This window comes from Plectropomus leopardus, chromosome 7 (genome assembly GCF_026936395.1).
Source record: "Plectropomus leopardus strain MGB_pleo_1.0 chromosome 7, ASM2693639v1, whole genome shotgun sequence".
Lineage (NCBI taxonomy): Eukaryota > Metazoa > Chordata > Actinopteri > Perciformes > Serranidae > Plectropomus > Plectropomus leopardus.
The window spans coordinates 30573926-30587927 of record NC_142182.1 but is presented as its reverse complement, the minus strand read 5'-3'; the positions used below and the strand labels follow the sequence as shown (position 1 = coordinate 30587927).

Here is a 14002-nt window from a genome sequence, read left to right as displayed (position 1 = left end):
AGCAATCTGCGTTGCTTACCCAAAACAGTGCAGGAAAACAAAATGTATCAGGGAAGTGACTGCTGCAGTCCCATATGTACTTTGTCTGCTTGGTATGTGTGTACATTTGTGTGTGCATGTTGACTGGGGCTGTTATGTAAAAGTCAAAGTTTCCTAGCACACACTGGTGATAACTGGGATGAACAAGGTGAACGGTAAGTAATATGTGGGGGAATAAGTGGTGGCTGAACTCTTGTCTGCCTATGCTAGTTAAGAGGTGGAGCTGTTTGCCCCGCAGCTGTTTGAGCTTTGGCTCCATTACTGAAGGGTTGATGGATTGATCTATTCGCCAGTATCAGCTGTACCTGCAGTCCACTGGCCCCATATGTATTTATTCATCAAGCCTAGTGTCTCTGCACAGAGGACTCTGCAGAGCATAAGCTAACGTTGTGGGGTCTCCTGAGCTCGCAATAATAGTCTGATAACTGCAGCAAATAGCAGTTGAGCTTAGTAGAGGGGCAGCCCGGTTCATGACCTCACTGCCCACTCTCTGCTGATGGGTGGATTTCTCAACATGTCCATCTGGATAAAGCCTTTGGGTCTGCTGCTGTCTGTGGCTTTTATCAGTCAGTGGGCGGAAAGAAGGGGACAGGACTGGCAGACACCAGAAATAACACAGACTAGATGTCATCCCGATCAGCAGAAATGATGACTGTATCCGCATCAAGTGAGCAGGGGGCACTGGGATATGTGGACGTGTGCCAGGCAAGATTTATTTTTCTCTGTAGCTGCAGCCCAACAGTAGGCCTAGGCTACTATTACCTTATGGCCTCATTGATTCACAGTATTTATTCCTTTTTTTGTTTTCGATAAGGAAGCTCTCTAATGTTCTCTGGACACAGCTGTGTCAATATTTGATGTGAACATTAGTCCTGCATGAGATGCCCAGTAAACAGCAGCTCAGTCAATAGCATATAAAAAAAAAATCAAACACTTGCAAATATTTTCCTAATGTGCAATATTAGCAAAAAGGAAGGTTTATAAAGGACAGCTGCATTTTAATAACTGAATAGAAAACAATTAAACTGTAAATTCTTTTAAAGCCAAAATAAGCTTCTCATGAAAAAAACATGACTAAGATTATGACTATAATTAAGGTATTAGGGTCAATTTAAATAAAAGAGTAGATTAAACTAAGTTGTTCGGGTTTCTACTTCATAAAATACACATTTTCATTTCTTGGTTATAAATTATGGCTTGTCTTCAGTAAATTACAGAACCATGTTAATACCACACATATCAAAAGGATGATCACAGTGATAAAATAACAGTAGTCCCTCTGATGTGGAATTAAAAGGGGATCTTTAAATGTTGGCAAGAAGGAACTGAATCCAAGAGTTATGCTAGCATGCAACCACTGCAGGAAAACACCATCATCTCTGGAAAGTTGTTTTGTGACTTAACATTAGTGTGAAATCCAATTTGCTGCTATGCTTTATCTATCAGCATTATGTCTGCATCCAAGCCTTATTTAAAGCCCTGGCTTTGCTTGGGGGGAAAAAACGATCTATCAAATGACAAATCAGACGACAGGAGAGCCATTTCATTTAATATGCCAGCTCAGTTGGTCCTGACAGGCTGCTTACCACAGGGACCTGGATCCAGATATATTAACCACTGCCAAGATCGCGGCTTGTTGCTCCGAAGGTCAAAACAGCTTTTGAACTACTAATGGAAACCCGGCTTTGTTTTAATCAGCACAATACTAATGAAGTATGTTGGCAGCTGAGAGGACAGGACTCACCTCTATAGTAGAAGAGGCACAGGTCAGACAGCACAAACCACCTCTTCTTCCACAGCTTCATCCCTGTGCTGTCCTGAAAACACACCAGAGGAACAGGGAGCAGTTATTCCACAAACTAGTGGGAATTACTTGACTGTGAAATGACAAAGAAAAATTACTTGCTGTGGTCCACTCAGCTCCTTGAATGTAATTAGTTGAACCATATCCATATCATTAAGGCACAATCCCATTTCTTATTTTTACCCCTACTACTTGTTTTTCGAGTACTCCTTTGGCCTTCGAGAGTTGGATGGGGTAGTGGTTGAAATATTGTCCCATGAAATAGGATAACCCTTCATCACCCTGATACATAATTACTAGTTGTTGATGGGGTTTAGGTAAACAAATGTCAGTGTTACCCACAGAACTGGAGTGTATGTGTGTTCCTTTGTACCATTTTGTATCCTCTCTCTAAATTCTAAGGTTTTTGTAGGTCCATGAACACAGCACAGGTGGACCTCTCCATGAGCTCCTTTTTTCCTCAGCATCAGTTTGACTCATCGGGCTGGATAATTGATCTGTTGATCCGTACAGAGCTGATCAGATTGATGGATGAGAGGAGCAGCTGCTGCCAGTGAATGCAAACTTAAAACCCCATAGAATAAATGGTCACTTTCACTTCAATGAGCCTGACCTTCTGCTGCTCCATCTGTGCCCAGAGTACGCTCTGCGCTTTCGAGAGTGTGGTGAAATTAATAACGGAATGGTGTAAATATATTTTGACAGCGAACCTAATGAACAGTCCAGCTCCAAATAAAGAAAATCTTTTCATGGTGGCTGGCCGCCACAAATAAATGACAACTATGGCAAAATATGACCTTATTAGTACTATTATTGACATTTGCCACTTATCTGATGAATATAGAAGGCTAACGTTAGCAACCTGCACATCTACCATTCCGGTCTGCACTGATATTAGAGAAACAGTAATAAGTAAGGTCATATCCCAGTTGGACTTAAGTTCAATTTTGGGCATCATATGCCATCACAATTTTTTTCAATCTTTATATCCAAAGAAAATGCATTTGCTGGTTTCTTTTTTACTTGTGCAGCCATCTTTCTGTTGATTTCTCCTACTTTGGAGTGTGCCTCTGAAAATCCTCCATTTTGAGGGCAATGTAGCCCAAACACTTTGCCATACCCCTCCATCTCAACAAGAACTGGGACACCCTACCCCTGGACCTGAACATGCAAAACAGAGGGGTATGGGTTAAGAGGTAGGAGCAAGGGGTGTCATATCAACATATCAATTTGTCTTTCCCATTTTGTCTTTTCATGCATGCAGTTGTGCACATTGTTGTCTAAAATGCCTCAACTGACTTGTTTTTGTATTTTGTAAATAAATAGTAAATAGTAATAAATAGTAAATACATTCTTTAATGGAGACAGTATGGAAATCATCCACTTTGTAATCCAAATTTCTGCCCCTCAAATGCTACATATAACTGGCCTGAAAAGGCATAAGTGCACTTTATTTGATTTCTGGTATGGAATAAACATAATAAAAACAGTACTCCTCTGTGGATATAATTACAACCAAATAAACAACTTTGTCTTTCAAAAGGCAGTATGTTGTTCAGCAGGCAACAAAAATAAACTTCCTTTGCTTAAGTTGTTCTTTGGTATCACAACACTGTGATCAAAGGGGTTTCCAGGCTGCTGCTCGAAAAGGATGAAGGGTGAGGAAAAGGGTATTAACTCCCCCAAACGCTTTATTGGAAAACTTGTGCAAAGCCTTAATCGTGGATTCCACACGGAGACAAAAGTCGGAGGAGGGACCTCAACAACTCTGTCATTATGGTCAAATGGCATGTGGGCTGCAGTTTACTTTAAATGGAAATTCATCTCCATGAACCAGCATGTTTAACACATTAGTATCAAAATGTTACAATACCAGATGCTGCTCAGCGTGTTCATAATAGAGGCACATAAGAAAAAAAAAAACAGGTTTAAACCTTTTTGCATCCATTAATTCATCACCTTTCCTCTGTTCAATCAAGGTCTTAACTGCTTACTTTACAATGTGTTCATGAATAAACTTTATCAAAAGTTCTGTCAGATCTTGCGCAGTTCAGGCGGGGAGAGAAAACCGAGGCTTTCACCATCACATCAATCACTGTGGCATTCTGTTCTCCCAATGGATCAAGTGAAGGGCTGCAGCTTTTCCTCAGCCAAGGACTTCAATAGCTTCCAGGTTTCAATGAGGCAGGGAAATAAAAGTGCAAATCCAGCTTTTATTCAGGGTAGCAGATTTGTGAGTCTTTTTGCTTGATCTACGTCACCCTGATTGAGGTCCCCAAAGAAATAGCAGCTGGCAGCTGTACCAAAGGAGTCATCATGTGTTCACAAGACTGCGCCGGGAGGCTGCAATCAAAACTAAATGAGTCTCCCACTTAGGAAGCATGAGAGAGTCCTGTCTGGCAAAGAGCTGCCTCAAGCACCCCCTTTTCACCCTCCTGTAAGTAACCAGGGAGCGGTGATGAGGGATTGGTATTTCAACACTGTCGCACTGGGCTGAGCAACTGGACAAAGAAATGCTGAGACCCTGTAAGACATCAAAAAGCTCTCTTTGTGCTTAAGATTGTTGCTGCAAACTGTAATGAAAGAGAAAGACCTTAACTTTGTTCTATATCAAAAAGGAGGAAAGTTGTATAAAGTTTGCATTCACAAGATCACCTCCTCCTCTACGCTAAATTGATAATTTTTTTCAAATATTCTTGTGTCTAAATATCAATGAACTTACAAACATACAATGTATAATGAACTGATAATTAATTGTTATAATGAGGTCGCTGTATTATTACTAATTTACTTTAGGTTAATGTTTTCTTTTAAGCTAATGTCGTAAACGCAGAAATAGCACTGAGCAAAAACTGCCTACATTGGTTAGTTTTTAGCGGCCTAAAAAATGGCAACCTAATGAAATTAATATCAGTTTAAGTGTAAGCTGTACTTAGAAAACTGCTTTACCTTGCTGCCAAACAGCCTTTTCTCACAGGGGACTGAAGCTGTTATGTGACAGCTGTGGTGGTTCACTTTTGCACTGTGATCTGTATTTTAGGCTTTAGCTTCTAATTTTATCTTTTTAACATATTTTTGCTATTGATTGAGGTTGACATCCTGGATATATCCTTCAAACATGTATTGTAGACCCCATCTGTGTATTTCTCTGTGAAATCGCTTTTTTATTTCAACCAAAATCAAAAAATATTTCTTTGCGGAGTGAAGTTAGTTACAGGGTGAGTTCCATGCTTGCTCTGACAGCTTGAGGGATCATCACAAACGAGCAGTCCTAAGCAGGGTCAATTAGCACGCTAACATTAGCTAATTAGCACTAGACACGGAATATAGTGGAGTCTGCAGGTATTTGGTTAGAAATTATGAGTTAAAAATTTGACCTGAGGGTGGCCATTAGATGAAAAATCAGGGGATCAACAAAATATTAAATATCATCTTTAAGTGGACGTGAATACATGTGCTGGGTTTCATGGTGGCAATCCATCCAATCGGTGTTGCAACATATCAGTCTCAACTGAATAATACTGAAAATTACACCAAGTTACCAACTCTGCACCCTAAAGTCTGTTAATCTTGCTCACCTGTTTATAAAGCCAGTTTCTCTTGATTACTGGGGCACTGGGATTCCTCCTGATGGAGTTGGATCTCTTCCCGAAGTTGTGAATTTTCTTGGAGGGTCTTGATGGCTAGAAATACAGTATGTAAATAGCAGAGTGAGGTCAATCCACACAAAAAAGTCTAGACTTTTAGATTTCTGGACTGGTTTTCCATTATTTTTCTAACTTAACAGACATGCATGATTATCCTGTCTTCGTGTGTGTCACTCACTCTTCCCGCTGGGCTGCTGGGGTTTGCGGCATAGTCCGAGCCGCCTGTGTAGTTGGAGGCCTCACTCATGGTGCTTAGTGGCCGTTCTTTCTTTTCATTCGCCGGCGCTTTGGATGCAGATCTAAATAAAAGACACAAAGCATGCCAAGAGCATATAGGCAGATCATCAGTCAGACATATTGACTCCCGATTTATGTCTACTGGCCTCAGATAAAAAAAAGAATGAAGAAAAGGAGAATAGGAGGAAGCAGACTGTATTATCTGTTCCCCTCATCCTTCTGAAGCTCAAACTCTCAGTTATAATGAGATCTCAACATGGGCCTATGAATCAAGCCAATTACTCCCACCATGTCACTGCAGATACATTCCCAGTTGTCGAACAGCTTTAAATGGTTGGCAAAGTCTGCCTGACATATTGAAATGCAGCAGTTGCAACAGTGAATCAGGTCAGGATGCCTCTAGAAGACAAAACATTTTGAAAGCGAAAGTTGAAAGCACACTGAGTTCAATACATTTGCCATAGGACAGAACACCTTGTGAAATAAGTTGTCTCTGGCCCATGGAGATGTCCTACATTCTATAAGAAGGGAACAATGTTGTGGTCTGGAGGGAACAAGACAGAGTAGAGCAGAAATTCTGCAGCAGTGAAAAAATGTTATCTCTCTGATATCGAGGTTTCAGGTCACTGAGTAAGGACAGAAACTGCCAACCCTGCACTGCAAACTCCCCCATCTAACCTGCCCATTTGATAAATGACCTAACATTCACAGACTTTAGATTATACGGTACCATTCAGGGTAAATGAGGCCCTCATTTGATAATCAATAATCATGCATCATCTCTATTCACTTTCAATCCATCTGTGCCACCTAGATCAATTGCTCAATTCATCCATCTGTTAGACACAAAGACAAGACTACTGACACTCCAAAAAAGGTAAGTCAAGAGTCAATTTAGAAACGGTTTAACATTTCAGACTCCATGCTGTTACACTGAAGTTGCACAAACACGAAAAGGGATCACAGGGGATAACATCAGCTCGGCTCACAACAGCAGGCAACACACACAGGAGGTTCATTCCCGAGCAGCACAGTGACAGGTCTGATACTACCAAAGACAAAAAGACAATCACAGACTGACTCTGTCTTACCTGTATTGAGAAGAAAAGTTACATGCTTTGTTACAAGGGAAGGCTGAGCTGCAGGAAGCAGCAACTTCTAACCATTATGTACTTGAGATCTGATGATTTTTAAGTCAATAAGAGAATTTCATACAAGAAAGAAAAGTTTTCTTATCATCAGAGCTGACTGGCTGTCTTATGTGACTGAATATATAAGAGGCTTTTTGTGCAGAGGTGACTCATCAAGGAAATCATGGGGTGGACGAGTGGGTGACTAATGCTCTCTCGAGTTGAAGTGCACACAGTTTTCGAGTCACTACTCTGAGATAGCTGCTTGTACAGAAGGGTGAGTGGCCACTGAGATTTGCCGTCTTCTCCATCTAATGATCTCGATCGAGAAAATGAGCTCTGAGAATTTTCAGCACTTCCAGTGACAGGCAAAATTGCAAGTGGACTGTAATCAATGCTGTGTCAACCTGCCATCATGAAAACAAAGGCTGGAAGGAATGGAGAGGGTGGACTGACTTTTTGCAAAGAAGATGTTTTTGACGCTTAATTTGCCCAACAAACCACTTCCAGTCCCTGAGCTACAGTGTGTTTGTGTGCGTAGGGGTTTTGTTGATAATTACTCAGAGACTGATAATCAATTTGCAAGCAGGGAAATTAAAAACATAGGGGGAGTTAAATTGGCTGTTTTAGTGTAAAAGCTGGCCTGTGTCTACAGGCAGATAGAGAACAATAGGAGAAATGATGCTGCTTTACAGTCCTCAAGAATAACTTCAAATATCTTAAGCACAACAACAGACATTGTATATGGGTATTCAAATGTTAATAAAAGAATGTTCATCAACATTTTTCCCTGTGGTAAAAATTAGATTATAAAGGGAAAAGCTACATTGCAAAAAAAAAAAAAATTCTTAGTCATTATTGGGTTCCCATCCAAATGTAGTGCAAACTTTTTTTTCTTAAAAAATCAGCACATTAAAATGTGCATTTATACATTTTTCCATTCGCTCCTGTTCTCTGAAATTTTCCACTTACAAGGTCATGATAAGGTCACTTCTCGTGAACACTATAAACATGATCCCATTTGAACGCTGCATGTGTGCATAAAAATTTAAAAGCCATCCAGAGTCGACAAAGGTTGCCGGCATAGGCCTGTGCAGTTATGAAATGTCATCATTTTTTCACAGAATCCGTTTCCATTGCACTTAGTTGCATTAAACTTTTATTGATACACCAACTTGTCCACCTCCTCCGCAGCATAAAAACTTTTTTGCAATAATTTTTTTTTTTTTTTGGCGTTTCAACCTAAAATGTGCGTGAAAACAAGTGGATAGAATCACACCTTATGTTCAAATACAAAATGATAACATCAGGAGAAAATTTTTTTTTTATCAAAAACACAAAGATATTCTGTTTACTATGGCATGCAAAAGTAGAAAATCCAACAACTGACAAGCTGCAACTAGGTTGGAGAAAACTAGGATATTTTTTGCATTTGTGCTTGAAGAACAACTTAAACAATTAACCAATTATCAAAACAGTTGCAGATTCTTTCATCAATTGATAGCTGACAGATTGCTTCAGCACTAGTTTCCATTTGCACATTGTTGGCTTGCTTCAATCCCAATTGCAAATTTTATTAATAAAATAAATCCTCCTGTGCTAATACGAATACCCAAAGCTCCTTCTTCAAAGCATTCAAAATCTGGGCCTCTCCAGTTTTTCTCCACCCCTTACAGTAAATACAATGCAAACACCGGATGGAGACCACTGACATCTATATTTCAAAATGAAACATTTCTCGAATCTGCCTTCTCTAAAATTTGAGCATGAAATTCCACAACAGGCTATTTTAAGTGTCTGTGTCTCGCTTTAAATTACTATTTACTTGTTTAGGTTGGTGCTTGATTCCAGACAGCACTAGCTCACAGTGGATATCACTGTGATATATGAACACAGTGATAGTTGTAGCAAAATACCAGAGCTAAACAACAACCATCTTTGTGTTTACCACAGCTAAATGACTACAGCAAAGTCAATAAATCTCAAATCGAAGCCTGAGAGGGCCCCCCAAAAAACCATTTAATTACTAGACCTGTAAAGCCAAGAAAAGGGATTTTAATTGGGTGAAATTTGGCTTAGTTTACATGCAAGCAATAAAGCGCAGGTTTTCCCGAAGATCTATCAGCAAAGAAGCACTGTGGACAGGTTGCATGTCTGTCACAGGACCAACACACAGCCCCACATATCATGGCTAACCCGTATATATTAAAGTGCCACAGCACTGCCTGGTCCTGCATGGATTTAGTGTGCCTGTGTGAGTCTGTGTGTGCAAAAAGAGTGAGGAGGGATTACACTGCCACTGAAGCTTGGCGCTCTAAGCACACTGGGGGGAAACACTGAACTGAGCGGCTGAGGGTGCATTTTAAAATGACCACACAGCATTTCTAAAGAAATAAGGGGTGCTTTCAAACACTTTTGTTGTGCAGTGAACCTGACCTTTTATCTTTTTCACCAACAAAAGACTAGAAGACAAGGCAAGCATACGCAGCTCAAGAAGGTTCAGAGACACAGAGTAGCAGAGAGCTGGGTGATAAACCAAAAATGTACTGACATTATTCACCAACCTCATTTGACTCATGGTGCTGTTCTTTATAAGTTTGATCCAAGCATACTTCAAACTATATTGTTCAGTAGATTATGTTAAACAGACATCCACTTGTCCTATAGCCCCGATGGTACCTAAAATAATTTTGTACTGTACAAAATATGTTATTTTTAGGGCTGTCAAATGATTAATTTTTAAAATCGCAATTAATTGCAGAATTTCTATAGTGACTATATATGATGAATGGCTTTTTTTAAATCACATGATTTGAATTCCATTATTTTGCATTACAAAACAGTTTTGAAGTCCATATTGACTAGGTGAAGCAATTCTTACCCGATTTACTTGATTAAGAATCAAGTGACTGTAAAAAGCTGCTTGGGACCAGCATAAAGTGGGCATGTCTGTAAAGGGGAGATTCATGGGTACTCACAGAACCATCGTTTTTACTTCTCCAAAATCTAGCCTAACTTTGGAGTGCTACTCTGACCCCTTAGTGAGAAGCTGGCATGACATGGTTGTTGCCACTGGTTTCCTTAGGTGCCAGTATCATCACTTTAGCTTTAAAATGGTACAGCCTCTTAAAGTAAGGAATGTCGGCCAGCAATGAACACAATTTTAAAAAAATAACCTGTTAATTACGGACCATAATCACATCATGATTAATGCTGACAGCCATACTTATTTTTCTTTCCTTTTTTTTTTGGTCGTTTTTAATGTATTTCAGTTTGTTGATATCAAGTACATCTGTAAAAAAATATATCATGATGTTGATTTTTTTTTTATATCACCCAGACTCTTGCGCGTATCCTGTATAAGGGACAGAGCATTAAGGGCTGTTCACAAAGTCAAGGTTTTTGACAGTTTGTCAAAACAAACACTCAACTGAGCTGTGTACCATAAAGTGCACAATGATCACACTTTCTGATGCTTTTGCGCCTATCAAAAACCTTTTGTTAGGACTCTGTGATCAAACAATGAGCAGATTTCATGCTTTCTGGGAAACCAACAGTGATCTGAATGGAGGGGAAACAAAAGATTTTTTCCAAAAGCTCAGCTTTCAGTAAGGATGCACAGCTTGACCCTCCGCTCTGAAAAAAGTGAGTAATGATCTCCCAGTGGTTAGTTTTTCATTAAGGTTTAAATGAACACAACAAGCAGTTCAGACAGTAAAGTGCACCTTGCAAGACTTTGGAATGCAAATGCAACAGGTCATCAGGCAAAACACCATTCAAAGCACCCACAGTGTGTTGTTAGTGTGCAACAACAAGGATTATTAACAGACATGTTCAAGTGTTTTACATGAAAAACAAAGGTGGAGAACACATAGTTGTCCATCTGCACCTAACAGTGCATTACCTGCTAAACGCTGGGTGACACAATTTTCCACAATTCACACTACAAAACAGAGGAAAGACAAATATTTTTGAGAATGAAAGTTCAGAATTTTTGACCAATGAGGGGCTTTGAAGACTCCCTGCCTATAGGCAGTACACTGTGTTGTTTTGTACTGGATCTCTAAATGTGACCGTACCTGACATAGATATAGACTGTATAACAAAGATGGACAACATGACAACTCCCCAAAAGTGAAAGATGATTTCTGTCAGTGAAGATGGTCATTATTTAGTTTTCTAAATTTTGTTTAAAAAATTACTAATAAATCTACCTTCTACCTTCTAGTTTAAATCATACTGCTGTTTGTTAAAGTGTTTGTTTTTCTAATATCATTCAGTTAGTTATTTGATGCTATAAAAAGGGGGTGTGACATAAGGATTGCTAACTGTGTGTGCCAATCGGTGTGCACTCAATCAATAACACGGCTCATAATTGGTCGTATGGGTGTATAGGCAGGGACTCAATACCACAGATATCACTACAGCCCAGACTTGCTGTATCCGGGATATTTTGGCTTTATTTTTGTGCAGTAAGAGTAAGTGGAGATGCCTCGTCCATCTTTATATACAGTGTAAGATCTGTGCAGCTACACATAATATTCAACATTTTCAGTCAGACATCACTTCATCTAACATCACAGGCAGGATGTTTGGAAATATTTCAACAACATTTATGTGCAGTGCTATCTCTGTAATATTAAACTTGAGTATCACAGCTAATCTCTATAGTCTGCGCAGCGCAGAGAGTTAGGCTAACCCTTACCCTTATCTGCATTTTTGCTAGGGTGTTCATTACAGATCCTACTCTGACATTCTTTTTTGTGTGTAAATATTTGTGTACTCAATAATAATTTAATGCAAGTACTAAAATATGGAAATCACTTAGAATGCCCATCCCTACTCCGAGAGGAGACTGATTATATTTATCCTGCTATGCTGTCTTTTCACCTACAGCCTCCATGGACTGACTGCAATTAGGAGTGGGTGTTGTGGATAAAATCTTCTATTGTAGTACTTGCAAATGTATATCCTACTGTTTATGTATATTATAATAATTGCACATTTTATTGTACATTAAGTGAGAAAGCGTTTATAAATACAAAAAAAAAAACATCTAGTGAATTTAAAACTTTATAGCTCTGAATATTTGTCACATCATTAACAAAAACGCAACATTAAGATAAAATGCAGTCCTGCTAACTGATTTTAATCATTGACTTAATGGTCTTATTAATACATGCAGACACATAATATAGGAAAGCTACCACAGTATAAACTATATGGTTGAGTCTTACAGTACTCTATTTTGCCAAATTACCTGACCTGAATTGCATTTGAAAAGAAATAGGTAATACATTATAGACATGGTCAGATCATGTTTTAGCGAATATGCGTGCTATGTGAGCTCTACAAATACCTCCTGTCAGCTTGCACATGGCCATGTGGCCCACTAAAAATAGGCCCAGACGTGTACAGTATTGACAGCAGAATGTTGTGGCATTCACAGAGGTGGGTGAAGCCACTTGTCAAAGTCGGGACCTCAGCTGCGACTTGAGCAGTAACTCACACATCACAGCATACCTGAGAGTGTACAGTTAAGTATGAGTGATGGATAAAATATAGAATGTTTATAACCCATAAGCAGATTAGGAGAGCTTATTGTACGAGTAATAGCTTAAATTAGTCTCTAAATAACAACACAGTGGCATTTGCTCTGTGTGTTCCTGCCATGCATTTACCCAACCGTGGGCTGCGACTCCACTTTCACAAAACTAAACTGACAGACTGAACCTTGAAGTGGAGTCAACAATAATTGTGACAAGGGCAAAGAGACCCAGGCATCACTGATTCATCTCTTCTGGCTGTGTTCAAGGTCAAAGAAGTTTTGTTTATCTGCATCAAAGCATTTTAAGGATGGAGTACATTAATTTTTTACTGAGCAGAGGATTGAGCATAATCAACTATCCTCAACACCGTGTGGTACAGCTCCAGTACTTTTGCCTCTCTTTTAGCCTGTTATATGTTGCCTCTCCACTGAAGGCTGGCCCACCCTCTCATGATTACGCAATTCATCATGGATGTGTAAATAAGTTTCACACATCATGGCAGAGCATTTTTCCTATGCAATTGCAGTCTCAGGGCAGAGACTAATGTTAACTTAAAACTACTGTTTTCTTCATGTTAAATATTCATATTTCCTTTAAAGCGTTGTGTGTTTGTATTACTCATGCTATACATGTGTGAAATTGGGTTGCATTTATGTTTTTTATATGTTCTACTAGACACTGATGATGATAGTGATCGAATTTAAAACAAATTCCGTGTTTTGGGTTTACTCAAAGTGCAGAGCAGATTAGGCAGTGATTTCCAGCCTGGCCTCTTTATCCCTGTGGCAGCTTAAATCCGTCTTTGCCTTTTATTACTCGTCCAGGGTGAAGATTTCCCCTTTTATTACTTTTGCTAAAACAGAGCCAACTGGTGGATGAGATGCACTGTAATAAACTTAAAAATAACAATAAATCAAGCAGTGAGGTTTATCACTTCGATGTTGCCTTCCTAAAGTTGACCTCTAGCACATCTGATTTTCATTTTGCAGATTATTTTACACCGACAAACACTAATTGCTAAATTAGATATCATCTCGCAGCGGCATGTTGAGCCTCTCAGAGTGAAAAACAGCAGATATGTGAGAGTAACACAGTGAGGGGAGGAATGTGTCAAGAGAGTGCAGTGTGACAGTTCTGGCACAACAGGAGTCTTCACAACCATTTTCCAATTATTCCATCTCTGCTGAACAAAATGCCGCTCATAAGAGCTCGGTGAGACAAAACAGCTCAATATATCATATTCTAGTAAAACCAGGATTTTAATTTCTTAGCCACATATTGAAAAAAGATGAAACTCGTGCCCATGCTGGGCCATCAGGGAATTCCTGCTCCACTAGATATTGGACTAAGGCCATAATTTCCCACATGGGAGTAAAATTTCATGCCTTGAAGCAGATCATATTTGAATCAGCCTTCATTGCTCAATAAAATAAGTGACACCAGTTGTGATGACGTCACTTCAGTGCAATAATATAACATGATAGTGAATCAGCTATGACAGGAGGTTTCTGAGGGAATTGAGAAACTGAGTGGAGCTGATACAAGTTATGCAACATTAAATCTTCAGTCAGTGACTTTCATAACTTTTTTTCACAT

At 39.3% G+C, this 14002-nt stretch overlaps 1 protein-coding gene across 13 annotated transcripts in view; it reads right to left on the bottom strand.

The window, feature by feature from the left end:
- Window positions 1–14002, bottom strand: part of LOC121950808 (pleckstrin homology domain-containing family A member 5-like) — a 112989-nt gene that overhangs the window by 36666 nt on the left and 62321 nt on the right. For 9 of the 13 annotated variants that reach the window (XM_088080443.1, XM_088080445.1, XM_088080448.1 and 6 more), the window contains exons 5-8: window positions 10762–10800; window positions 5669–5789; window positions 5422–5526; window positions 1784–1856 (exon numbers count right to left, since the gene is read on the bottom strand). In XM_088080443.1, coding sequence (XP_087936569.1) covers window positions 1784–1856; window positions 5422–5526; window positions 5669–5789; window positions 10762–10800 — 338 coding nt within the window. The remainder of the gene's footprint in view (window positions 1–1783; window positions 1857–5421; window positions 5527–5668; window positions 5790–10761; window positions 10801–14002) is intronic. The other 4 variants (XM_088080444.1, XM_042496928.2, XM_042496930.2 and 1 more) reach the window with 1 other exon arrangement.